This window comes from Onychomys torridus, chromosome 16 (assembly GCF_903995425.1).
Source record: "Onychomys torridus chromosome 16, mOncTor1.1, whole genome shotgun sequence".
Taxonomy (NCBI): Eukaryota; Metazoa; Chordata; class Mammalia; order Rodentia; family Cricetidae; genus Onychomys; species Onychomys torridus.
In genome coordinates this window covers 52,499,209-52,512,558 of record NC_050458.1, presented here as the reverse complement: position 1 = coordinate 52,512,558, position 13,350 = coordinate 52,499,209, and the positions used below count along the sequence as shown (strand labels likewise).

General features: G+C 50.1%; 1 protein-coding gene across 8 annotated transcripts in view; it reads right to left on the bottom strand.

The window, feature by feature from the left end:
- Positions 1-13,350, bottom strand: part of Tafa5 (TAFA chemokine like family member 5) — a 210,780-nt gene that overhangs the window by 67,762 nt on the left and 129,668 nt on the right. For all 8 annotated transcript variants that reach the window (XR_004946760.1, XR_004946759.1, XR_004946758.1 and 5 more), the window contains exon 2: positions 5,648-5,797. Coding sequence is in view for 5 of the 8 variants with exons in the window: in XM_036207793.1 (XP_036063686.1) it covers positions 5,648-5,797 (150 nt within the window). In the remaining 3 variants the exon portion in view is untranslated. The remainder of the gene's footprint in view (positions 1-5,647; positions 5,798-13,350) is intronic.

Here is a 13,350-nt window from a genome sequence, read left to right as displayed (position 1 = left end):
GTGGCCATCGAACCCTGTGACCACAACTGAAGCTGGGCAAGCCACTAGACTATGTTCCTGTCAAGTAGTCCCCTTGGTGGACCCAGGGAAAGTTCATATCCAAGGAACTGAGACTCTCCTTGGGTCACATCCCTTCCAGATGCCAGTCACAGCTTGCTCAGAGCTGACCAGGTCCTGATGCAGAGAGGGACCCAAGCTCCACCAGGACCAGGCTGATCATCAGGCACGATGATTGTGCTTGGAAGGTGGAGTCTAGTAAGCCTTTCCTAACTATCTCTCAGTTTCTAGGAGTTTACAGCACAGCCTACCTCAGGCATGGCTAGATGTCACCGGATTTAGTCACTGCCTGTGTAAACATGACAAACTGAGGAGCCCTAGGTTGTTTATGTCGGCAGCCAAAACCTACACTATGAAACAGAGGTCCATGTGGGGAGATGCTGGTCACGACCAGACCCACAGGCTAGCTGGGAGCTATGACAACAGTTCTGAGAAAAACCACAGAGCTGTCAAGTGAAAGCCCATCCAGAATCTGGTTGTGTCTCTCCACAAAGGAGATGTTGAGGTGACAAATATGGTCCTTCCACAGCCTCTGACAGGGCAGGGCCCCTGCAGGCACCCCGACTGACCACGGCTGACTGACCATTGCTGAAGCAGGCCTAGCCTGGCCAAGGCAGGCTGATTTTGTCATCCAAGGAAACACCTCTCCATAGTCTGACCACCAGGAATCATCATCTCTGAACGTCTGCAGTCCATTTCACAGCAACAGGCTCAGTGTACAGTCTCTGGGGAGCGGCTTCTTTCACCCGCCCCACAGCTTCAACATGGCCTGGCTTGGTTAGCTACTGCAGATAGCCACAGTCTTCTTATTCCCTGGGGCCATGATGGACACTCTACCTTGTCCATTTGTCAGCTACTACCATTCCTGAAGCTCTGGATATCTGTGTGCATGCCTGTGTTCCTTTTGCAGGCTTTGTGTTCATAATGTGACTCTGTGTTAAACATTTAAGGAACTCATGAGCAGTCATGAAATTTTTCTCACATTCATGGAATTTTTCATTTTATTTTTTTCCTTTATTACATCCATCCATCTATCTATCTATCTATCTATCTATCTATCTATCTATCTATCTATCTATCCATCCATCCATCCATCCATCCATCCATCCACCCACCTATCCATCCACCCACCCACCCATCCATTCCATCCATCCATCCATCCATCCATCCATCCATCCATCCATCCATCCATCCACCTATCCATCCACCCACCCACCCACCCACCCATCCATTCCATCCATCCATCCATCTACCTATCCATCCACCCACCCACCCATCCATCCATCCACCCATCCATCCATCCATCCATCCATCCATCCATCCATCCATCCATCCATCATCTTGTGTGTGCTTGCAGGTGCCATGGGATGGATGTGGAGGTCTGAGGACAACCTATAACATTGTTTCTCTCCTTCCACCATCTGGGTCCTAGGGATCAAACTCAGGATGTGAGTCTTAGCAGCATGTACCTTTACCTGCTGAGTCATATCCCTGGCCTTTTCTCCTGAAAGTTGTTTTTGTTTTTTTTTTTTAAATTATATTTACTTACTGATGTGTGTGTGTGTGTGTGTGTGTGTGTGTGTGTGTGTGTTTGGGGGAGCTCATGCCATGGCATAAGTATGGAGGTCAGGGAACATCTTGAGGAGCTGGGTCTCTCCTTCTCTCATATGGGTCCCGGGCCTCAGACTCCAGCTGCCGTAAGCAAGCACCTTTAACCCTTCAGTCATTTCACACGTGGGATTTTCGCTTTCACGACAGGATAATTGGATGAAGAGGATTTTTGTGCTTCAGGGAAGTCCAGTTTCTTTTCTTTTCTTTTATGGCTATTGTTTGGATGGTCCTATCTCGGACTCTTTAGCCAAAGTCAAGACCATGAAGATTTACTGATCTTCTGAGGGGTGAACAGTTTTTGCTCCTCACATCCACTCGGATGCTTGTGCGGGGTGTGAGGTAGGGGTGTGAGGTAGGGGTGTGAGACAGGGGTGTGAGGTAGGGGTGTGAGGTAGGGGTGTGAGATAGGGGTGTGAGGTAGAGGTGTGAGATAGGGGTGTGAGGTAGGGGTGTGAGATAGGGGTGTGAGATGGGGTGTGAGGTAAGGGTGTGAGATGGGGTGTGAGGTAGGGGTGTGAGGTAGGGGTGTGAGATGGGGTGTGAGGTAGGGGTGTAAGGTAAGGGTGTGAGGTAGGGGTGTGAGACAGGGGTGTGAGGTAGGGGTGTGAGATAGGGGTGTGAGGTAGGGGTGTGAGGTAGGGGTGTGAGGTAGGGGTGTGAGGTAGGGGTGTGAGGTAAGGGTGTGAGATGGGGTGTGAGGTAGGGGTGTGAGGTAAGGGTGTGAGGTAGGGGTGTGAGGTAGGGGTGTGAGATGGGGTGTGAGGTAGGGGTGTGAGGTAAGGGTGTGAGGTAGGGGTGTGAGGTAGGGGTGTGAGATAGGGGTGTGAGGTAGGGGTGTGAGGTAGGGCTGTGAGATAGGGGTGTGAAGTAAGGGTTGAGATAGGGGTGTGAGGTAGGAGTGTGAGGTAGGGGTGTGAGGTAGGGGTGTGAGGTAGGGGTCTGACGTGACTCTCCAGCATGTGGCGATCTGGTTGCCCTGGTGACACATGTTGAAAGACCTCTCAGGAGGGTCTCTGACAACCTAGTGGGAAATAAGCTAACTGTACCTACCCAAGGGCTGATTTCGCCATTCTCCGAGGGCTGATTTCTGCATTCTCAATCCCTTGTCCATTTCTAAGGGTTGAGGTCACTTGCTCCCTCAGCTTTTCTGGATCAACTCCCAAGATCAGGGGCCCTATCCTGACCCAGAAACATAGCAGCCTTCTTCACGTGGACCAGTTCTGCAGACATGTCTCCCTTTCCCTACTTCCCAGCACAGTTCCCCATTGCCTCTTGTGTGCAAGTCTTGTGTATTGTCCCCAAATGGGTATCATGGAGCACGTGGTGTCTTGGGTAGCTCTCAGAGCTTGAGACTGCGGAGCTGCTGTCCCCATCACTTCAGGAAGATGTGGGTTTTGTTCATGAACTCTGGGTGGCGAGAAGAGATGAAGATGGAGCTCTGAGCCAGAACCTTGGATCTGCTTTGCCTCCCAGACCATTCTGCTATTCCTACTAGGAAGTGCAGACTGGCACATTCATCCAGGCAGGTGACAGAGTCATCAACATCAGCCATGCAGGCACCTTGAAAGCGTCCTGAAGGGAATGACATTGGCCACACATAGAAAAGAGATCAGACAATTATGGGGTACCTGTCTGCAGTTGAGGGAACTCTCCTCCTGCTGGGACTGCTTCCAAGTCCACCCCAGTCTGCCCTCCCTCAAGGATCTCAGGAGAGCTTCCTTGAGTCTCGATGGGACAGCTATGATCATTGCTCTTGGATGAACTTTAGTACCGTGGGCATTTCCCTTCCAAAGCAATCAAGCATCTCTTCTTCGTCCTCTGCCCACGGACACCTAACAGCCATGCTTTCTTTCCAAAAGAATCTCATGAGAACTCCGCACAGGGGAAGGAGGCCTTTGCTTTGACCAGAGGGAGCGTGGACAGTGTTCTGCGGAGAGTCTCAGCCCACAGGCAGCACCATGAAGGGGGTAGGACCATGTGGGGTAACGCAGAGCAACAACTGACACAGCCAGTGTTGCTGGGGCTGGCTCCGTAGCCCACAAAGCACAGTCCTAAGGTTAGGTCTGCTGTTGATATTTGTGTTAAAATGGGAAGCCCTGGGGCAGGTGACCCCATTGCTTTCAGCTCTCTTTTCTTGTGTATTCTGTGCAGTGGATCAATGCCTGCTGGTGCACTGGGTCATGATGCTGGAGACTGGTTTCTGCAAAACTGCTTCAGCTCGGACTCAAGGCCAGGGAAGAGCACACCTCTGAAGTCAGTCTCATCATCAGCTCCATCTTTCCACAGGAAGGCGCTTTAATGGTGATTTCTTCATCCCTCAAGACCCCACTCAAATACTCCCTCAGGGATACATCCTTGCTCAGGTGAGGCAACCCCACTACTAACAGCATTGTGTGTATGTTGGGGGTGAGGGCTATGGCCTAGGTGCTTTGAGATTTGATCTCCCTTATATCTGCCTACACCTGATGTACCTCATTTGTATGAATGAATGAATGAATGAATGAATGAATGAATGAATGAGTATGTGAGCAAATTTATCAATAGCTATAAAGTCAGCCAGCAAGAGAACATGTGACTACCCAGCAGCAGCCATAGGCTACCACTTTTGCTCCTGAATTCGGGGTCAGCATAGACCAATCCAGCCTAAACATCACGGGTGCTCAATGTCAGCTGGGCTACCATGGCCCAAACTGTCTTCAGCAGACACAACAGCATACCAGGAAACTTATTATGCACACAGGGCAAGGAAACAGAAAAGCAAAAATTAAATTAGAAGGCAGCCCCAAAAAATGCCCACTGTGCAGAAAGCTCAAGCAAACTAATTTGTTTGGCCTCCCTTGAAAATGGTGAGGTTTTTAATTTGAGTCTCTGGGACTCAGGCTCCTAAGGCACCAGGAGGACTGCTGGGGGAGGGGCAGGGATTTGGTTTCAGTTGGGCAGATCCAGATTCAATCAGCATCAGTCCAGACCCCATCTCCCCTGGCTGATGGAGTGAGCGAGAGAAGAGGAAACGCTGTGGCTCCGTGCCACCCCAACCTGGTCCCAGAAAATCAATCTATGTTACCAAGAGGCTGCTTCCTCTCTGCCCACAGGGATTAAGATGCACGCCCCTTGGAAACTAGGCTGCACAGAACTCAATCCTTAGACCCCCCTCCCTAGCCGTGTATAAGGATAGCAATGAACCAGGAGCTTATGGTTGCTCCACCACCATCTGCCTTGGTCAACATGCTCAGCCTCATTCTGCACTTTCCTGAGTTTTATAGACAGTCTTCAACCTTTCCAAGTTGGCAGCAGGAGTATGGGGTACCCACAGCCATGGGGGTCTATGGAAGATGCTGAGGGAGGTCAGGGTTCAGTAAGCCTAGGATGATTCCTTACTATACCCTTGGGTCTCCAGCGGAGGGCAGGACCCCAGTCAGAGTAGAGCTAACTCTTAACCCCAAGTTACACAGGGAATCCAAGGTCTGAACCTCTTGCCTAAGTCTTGGACAAAATAGAGCCTGGCCAGGTACCTAGCCAGATCTGAGAGCTACAGTGGTTACCATCTGGGAATCTAGCTCAGGATAATGTCAGCCCTATTCTGACCATGCCCCAGGTTCTGCTGATGCCTTTCTCAAGAGCCTTCCTGGCTTTGGGGAACAATTATCACACTGATGCGGCCCAGCTTGTTAAAATGAACATCTTTGTGGGTTGAGAACAGGAACCACATCTGGTTGGAGACTTCAGGTTTTTAATACCCGGAAGCATGTAGTCAGTGGCCACCCCCATGTGCACAGGACATGCTGCCCATGGATATCACACCAGATATGCCAGCCTAATGAAAGATTGCCCAGAGTTCTGACCCTAGGAATACACCTCAAGGTATTGGCCTCAGAGCACTCTGAAGAAATCTCCTTCAGAGTGATGCTTGCTGGCACAGAAGCACTCCAAGACTGGGCTTGGTACCCTGAAGTGTCACCGGAAGGCTGGGAGCTCTTACCGTCCACACAAGCAGGCCGGGCTCGAGTGGTGCCTGCAATCTGCCCCTTTCTGCATGCACAGCGTGCTGTCTGCCGGGCGATCGTCCTTCGTGGCTGGCTGCTGTCCCGGTCTAGGGTCACAATCTCACAGGTTCCAGCGGCCAGCTGACCTGCAAGGAAGAAATAACCACAAGCTGAGTGGCCACCGTCTGGAGACTCACACCCTGAAGCCCACCCAGCACCCATCTAGAGAAGGGTCTACCACAACTGCCTCAGCCAAAGAGATGTGGAGAGAGCTCTCTGTGACAGCCAGCAACCCATCTTCTGTATGCTCTGCCAGAGATTCCAGTCAGCCTATCCCAACGGACAGGAAATTAAATGCGGCCATCTCCGACACACACGGAAATGAAATCTCAGAATTAGGGAGTAAGGTGCTCCCTCCTGCTCCTCCTCCACACACTTGGATTTCACAGAAAAACGAGCTGCCCAGAGCACAGGGTCCCCAAATCAAGCCAAGCCCTGCAGCCTGCATCCCAATATATCAGCACACTACCCAAAGGATGGGCTATCTTGGGGCCACAAAATGGGGTAACCAACAGTGTACAGGTTATCATATTACAAGGAAAAATATCATCCCCACCTGGGCACAGAAGCCAGGATAGTCAGGGACCAAGTTATGTATTCCTGAATGCCTGTAGATACTAATACACATGGACACACATAAGAGGACACACAGACACACAACACAGATGTTACAAGCTGCATGCCTGGCTGGCAGATATGGGGAAGACTATACAGGTATACACGGGAGATATTCAAGTGAGAACATGCATTCCATATGGGCACAGATTTGCAAAGATGCCATGTGCTATATGGATACTCACGTATACACAGGTAAACACAAGTTCCCACATGTACACCTACCTACAGTTAACCTAGTTGTACATAGGTTATATGGATGTGTCCATGTGCACACACAAACTCAAATAAGAACATTCAACTATACTCACGTGCACACAGGCTAACAGGTGTGCTCATGTAGAGTTTCATATGTGTTTACTCATCTGCATTTGGGAGCACATAGGCTACACTGATATGCCAAGGTAAGCATGTGTATACACAGGGGCCACTCAGCTAGACACATGCTTTATATATGTTCCTGTGTAAATACAAAGATACACAAGGTGTGCTCAGCTGCACTCAGGTTCACATGTTGAACTACATGTCAGTTCCCATGTACACAGGTACACATGGGCACACTCAGCTGCGCATGTTCTAGGCATCGTTCTATGTGGACACACAGGTACATTGGGATAGGCACACGTGGCCCTGGATTAACCCTAGAAGAAGGGACTTGTTTCTCCAAAGCCACAACCTCACCTCAGGAGAGGGAATCCCCGTGGGAAATAAACCCCTATAGTCTAAGCTGTCACTGCATGGCCAAACCAATAAGTACTAAAGAGCAATGTTGTCCAATAAAGATAGCGTGATGCTCACAGTGGACCATAAAAATGAAAAACTGGCCACCTTGTAGGAGGACAGAGGGCATCCCTCAGCCTGGGCTGGTGCTGCCACATTCATCCTGGGATGGTTAGCCCAAGGCCCCTCTACCATGCAGCTTCACAGCCTCTTTAGGCCCCATTCACAGAAACCCTGGGATATGTCACTCACTCATCATCAGGATCTTCCATCCACTCAGCACACAGTGAACACCTTCTACTTGCTGCCTTCTGTGGGTACTAGGAGACCTCACCGCACATGGTATCCCACCCTTTGGAGCTCCTTCCTGCTACAGGGCACATCACAGAGATGCTGGATGTGAGAATCCCACCCACCTGGATGAGTGCCATACAGGTGTCAGCAGGAAATAACACAGGGTCACATGGACAGACATTAGAAAGAACGTGGGACCAGCACACGCAAGAGTGGCCATTTGATTGCTAACCAATGGGTAGGTAGCTCTCAGGGGCTTCTTAGCAGTAGTTCCTTCCACTCAGGGTGTCCTTCTTTACCACAAGGATCCTTTTGCTACTATCACCTAAACACCCTTACTCCAGGCAACTGGTTCCTGCACTGTATCAGCCTTGTTGCCTGGATTCCCCAGCCTAACCCAGAGCCTGGTTATAGCAGGTATCACACACAGGGCAGGGTGGCTCAGCTCCAGCAGCCCAGCAAGGCCAATGGCAAGGCAGGACTGGGAGGAACTGTCCAAAGTGGCTACATTCAGCTGCTCATATCCAGGCAGGATGCTGACAGCACCTGGCTGGAGTGCCAAGTTCATGTTGGAAGAATGGATCGGTCACATTCACAGGAAGGATGGGGCAGCTGGGGCCTCCCAGAGGACTCTAAGCCACCCCTCCTGCAAATGCCTATGCCTTCCTTCTCAAGCAGAACGCAAGGCCCCACCTAGAGCTGCCTTCCTCAAGCTGCGAGTTTTGACTCGTGCTACCCAATCACACCCTGAATTACATGCTGTTGTTAAGGAGCAGGCACATGCAAACCGATGCACAGACAAGTGAGGAGATGGGGGGCAGGGCAGGAGGAGCACCTGGAACAACCAATCGGCTCTAGCACTGATCCCAGAACCAGAGCACCAGGCCTGATGGGAGCTGAGGGACATACTGGCAGGAAGCAGACAGCAAACTCTGCAGCACACAAGAAAGAAGTGGTTTCCTTCTTGTGCTTGCCACCGCATGCCTGTATGGGCAGCCATGTGGGTACCACCCCATGTTCCTCTTTAAAGTAGGATCAGCAGACCAGCTCCAGCCACTTTGCTATTCCTGCCCAACTTGACCTACACACCATGACTCTGGCCAAGGCTGATAGTCTCTGGGTCACCATAGTGCATAGGGATTTTCTGGGCAAAGCCTGGACAGGTGTCTAGAGCTGTCCAGCTAGGGTCTGTCCCAACAAGGGTTTTGAAGATGGGGGAATACTATAAAGCCAATGACATCTTACAGCTATGGTGGCTCCTGGACACTGGGAAAGTCTGCCCTGGGCCAGGAGCAGCAGCACCCTGGGCCCTATTTCCATTTCCCTATCAGCAGGATCTTCAAGGCCATGTGGGATGGTCAAGGGGTCATGCACATGCACCTGTCTGCAAAGAGCAAGAGTGGGAAGGACTGTGGATACCAAAACTCTGAGGTGTCCTGTCACTGGAGAAAGAGACAACACAATTAGGCAAGAATCACATGACCAGGAAGTGTCCCTTCATCCCCAAGGATAAGCCCAATCCTAACAACGTACCAGGCTCTATTTGCACTCAGGTGCATATAACTGTGGCAAGAAATTCCCTCCATGATCAGCTGACTTCACTCAACATGTTCAACATGTACCTAAGTCACCCTTCCATACAGGCAACAAGACCTTCCACCACGTGAGAGTGTGGCTGTCCATATAATACAGCCAACCACCTCCACACCGTCCTACATAGGAATTCCATGGTAATATCACCCCTGCCCCTGCAGTGTTTGACAGATGGACACTCTCAATCATACCACTTCTCTCTGTGTCTGTACTGACAAAGAAAGATCTCTACCTCCTCTCCACATAGTGGGTAGGTGGAGAATCTGGGCTCAGAAGAGTTGTGATTTGCACAGCCAGGTTAGGGCCTACAGACCTGAGTCATCTGGAGCAGGGGTAAGGGCCTGTCCACTCAGGACCCCAGTTGTCTCTTTAAGAAAGCATCCTCCATACAGGCCTTCTTTCACGTGGGCCAGCCTGTCCTGTTTGCCCTGTGTGGTCTCTGAGCTGAGGATCTCTGGGAAGCTCCATGCAGGATTGTGTTCCTTTTAGCAAGAGATATAAGCAAACTTGACTATTGAGTGCACTGAACTTTCAGTTCCTGGTCTTCAGGTGCAAGGGGTTTCTGCAGGGCTAGGCCTTGGGCCACAGCCCACTCATGCCCTTCACCAGCAAGCAGGGATAGTGGGCATTGGTGTATCTCGATGCCTGCTCTGATGTCAGCTCTGCTTGCCAGCTCAGCACTGGGATGAGGCCTTGGCACAGTTGTATGATAAACACACATGTTCTGTTCTCTGCTGGGTGCTGATGACAGCTGAATCAAATCCTGGGACTTCCTCAAGGCAAGAGCTGACACTGCACAGTGGTCTATTGGAATCTGACGCTCCAATATGCTGGAATCCCAGCATTGGTTCCATACCACACAGACTATGATCTGGATCTGGTCCTACATTGCACAGGTTGGGTTCAGACATCAGCCCAATACTGAATGGGGGGGAGGGTCCCAGTGATGACACTGGTCTAAGGGAGACAATGGCTACACTTTCTCTAGACTTCCAAACCAGGCCTGCCCTGTCCTTCTTCTCCTGTGTCTATACATCCAGAAGAAACACTTCTCTCAGATCATGTCATACACAGGCATGTCACCAATGCTGCAACAAGACAAAGGCCATTGTGGATACCGCTACACAGAGATTCCCAGAGCCACATTCAGCTCTCTGACCTCCTAAGTCTCTAGGATCATGGTGGCCACAGGCAGGAACAACAGTGAAGGCCACATACCCATGGATGTTCATCCACCCCAGCCATTTCCTGTTTTCTGAGAGATACACAATCTGCCCAGAGGATATAGCCAGGTCCAGGGAACAGCAGACTGGAGAACAGGGCACAGGACAGGTCCCATTCAAATGCCCAGCCATCCCTCAGACCAGCAGGCTAGGGCCAGGTCAATAAAGGGAACCGAGTGTCCTAAAGATAAATTTTGCAGACCTGTCCAAATGCTGGATGAGGAAGGCAGGACAGCTCCCACATCTTTTTCACGATTTTATGTGGACATAGCCAAGGCCATCGGTTCCAGATAGGGTGACAAGGCTAGTCCTCAGCAGCCAGTAGACAGGGGTTCCAGGGCAGGTCAGCAGAGAGCCCTGGGCATCAGTAAGAAGCAAGGTCTCTGGTTCTCTCGTGCAGTGCCCCTCCACCTGGGGCACACACCAAGAAGCTGTTTAGTCCCACAGGGCTCTGACATATATCTGAGAGGATATAGTATATGATGGATGTCAGAATAAAGATTCAAAGTGATTCTGACAGGTGCAGCGTGAGAGGGTGGCATTTAACAATCATAAATGTCAGCTCCATGTTTGGATTAGAATGAAAACAAGGTGAGTTAAGAGGCCAGGGAGGCCCAAGAGCCTGTGTCAGCCAGCTTTATCTGGCTGTGGGATTCACTGTCATTCAGAAGATGGAGATCAAGTAGGGCCAGTAAGGAGAGACATGGCACCCATGACCCTTCTGGAGTTCCCAGGTCAGCCCATGGTTCACAATTTGGATAAGATTCTGGTCCTTGGCCCACTGTATGTTGGGCATGGCTGCTGACCCCAGCTCAGATCTACTCCAAAATGTGTAGACAGCACCATGAAACCCACAGGTTGTTCAAACAGCAAAGGGGACATAGAGGCCATGGGCCTGGGAAGACCAATAGGGAGGAACACAGGATTGCAGGGAAACCACTTTATTATATATAATATATAATGTATAATATGTATACACACACACACACACACACACACACACACACACACACACACACACACATATATATATATATATATATATATATATACATATTTTATATATTTTCCTCATCTGTGACAAGGGAGAGTTGGGGGCCATATGGCTCAAGAGAAAGCCTGCAGATTCATCAGGCATGTCCTTGGCCCAGACTAGCAGGGCTAGGGATCTACTGTGAGCCTGCTGGGTCTCCAGGGACACTGGAAGGTGGTGACAGTTTTTTGGTTACAGGGAAGCCAATTTCCACTAATGCTCTCAGGCACCCACATCATTACAATCAGGAGCAAAGACTTAGTGGCTCTTTAGGCTGAGACAGAGCTGGTTCTGGAGACAAGGACAGGCTACTCAGTAGAGGATGCCAGCCAACAGCACAGAATATCCGGCTTAGGCATGTGAGCAGGGAGTAGTGGCTGAGGTCCAGGCTTTGCAAATCTGTCATGACTTGCTAACTGCTGGGAACTCAAAGGAGAGGCCACAAAAGAAGGTCACGTCTGGGTGTCACATGCATACCTTGCAGCACCCTTCTAAAACGTGCAGCTGGGGAGTGGATGAGTTTGCGCACAGGGAACACGCCCTTAGACAGCATTTCTCATGACTCCTAAAACACCTGTGTTCCCTGTATAGGCATTTCCACTATTCCACCTCACAAGTCAGTTATCAGGGCAGGGACCCCAGGGGGCCACAACAGGAAAGATCTGAGACTTTGAGGATATGAGAAATGAATCACGTGGTCGAAACAGTGGTCACCTAGGTGCAGCTGAGGGCAAATATGCCGACTGTGTGTACAGACTGCTTTGTGCACAATCATGACCAAACTCCAGATTTGGTGACATGGAGGTGGTTCCCTACCAGAGGAGCCCACACGACCATCCTTTCCTGGCCCCCGTGTCACTGACCTAAGTCAGTTCCCGTGAGTGACATGCACCAGAAGTGAGTTGTTCTTTTGGGCTCTCACTTTCATATGCCTTGGACCTCAAAGTTGCAGGAAGGGTTCAACCTGGGCTGGCCCTGATAGGGTGAAGTGTTAATCTGCTCAAAATAACACAAAGTGCTATTGACCTGACTTACCTATCCTAACTATTGCCCATATCACAGTGTAGAAGATCTAGCCAGGCCTAAAGGCCCTGATTGTGTCCCATTTGTCCCTGTATCAGAGGATCCTTAGACAGAACCAACTTGGGACTCCATGTAAGCCTGGTGGCATTTGAAGTTTGGATGTGGCCAGGACCAATCTAAGTCAGGTGTCTCCATGTCCCTACCCTGCACAAGACCTCAACTTCAAAATGAAGACAACTAAACCATCAGCCCTGCACAGTGCTCACAAATTAAGCTACTAATGTTTAGTTTTATCCCCAATTCTATAGACACATAGTACAAAGATTAAAAAGTGCAGGGAAAAAAATGTTCTTAAGATCCGATGGAGAATCCATCTCAATGTTTGAGATGGAATAAAATCAAGTCTCAATTAAATCCCAGTATCAAATTCTCTCTCACATTCCAACTACTACTGAGTCAATTAAGTGTGTGCCACAGATCACAAAGCCTAATTCTGCAGACCAGCTGTGGATTATCCCTGCATGATAAGCATGAGGGGGAGATTTTTCAAAAACGGAGTAAGATGGGCCATGCTGGTCTGCTACCCACCTAGATAAGTAGCTGGAGCAGAAGATGGCAAGGGCTAGATCAGCAGACCACAAGCCTTGTCCCTCTCTGGAAAGACCTGGTTCATCACACAGCCAGTGGTTAGACCCCTGCAGAGGGCAAGGAAAGGCATGCTTTGTCACTAGGAGAACAGACAAGCTGAGGAGCCAGGAAGCATGAAGACAGGTTCAATGGCCCTGCATTGCTTGCAGGGACCTTGGTTTCAGAACCATTTCTCTGCCTGGGTCCAGCTAAGCTTTCAGACAGCTCCATATGCAGTGAGACCTACAGATCTCAGGGAGATTCCTGAGGACACCCTTGTCCCGGGCTTACATGTTTGGGATGGTGTCTCAGAATAAAAGAGTGAGGACACCACAGAAAGACAGCCAGCAAGATGGTACTGACCTTCTAGTGCTCTAGGCATAGTGGCATCTCCGGAGTCACATGGGAACATATAGGGAGCCTTGAATAAACATGTTCGACATGTTTCAGAGACACAGAAGAACCACAAAGCCAGCCCAATCTGCCCAATGGTCTTTGTAGGTACCCATAG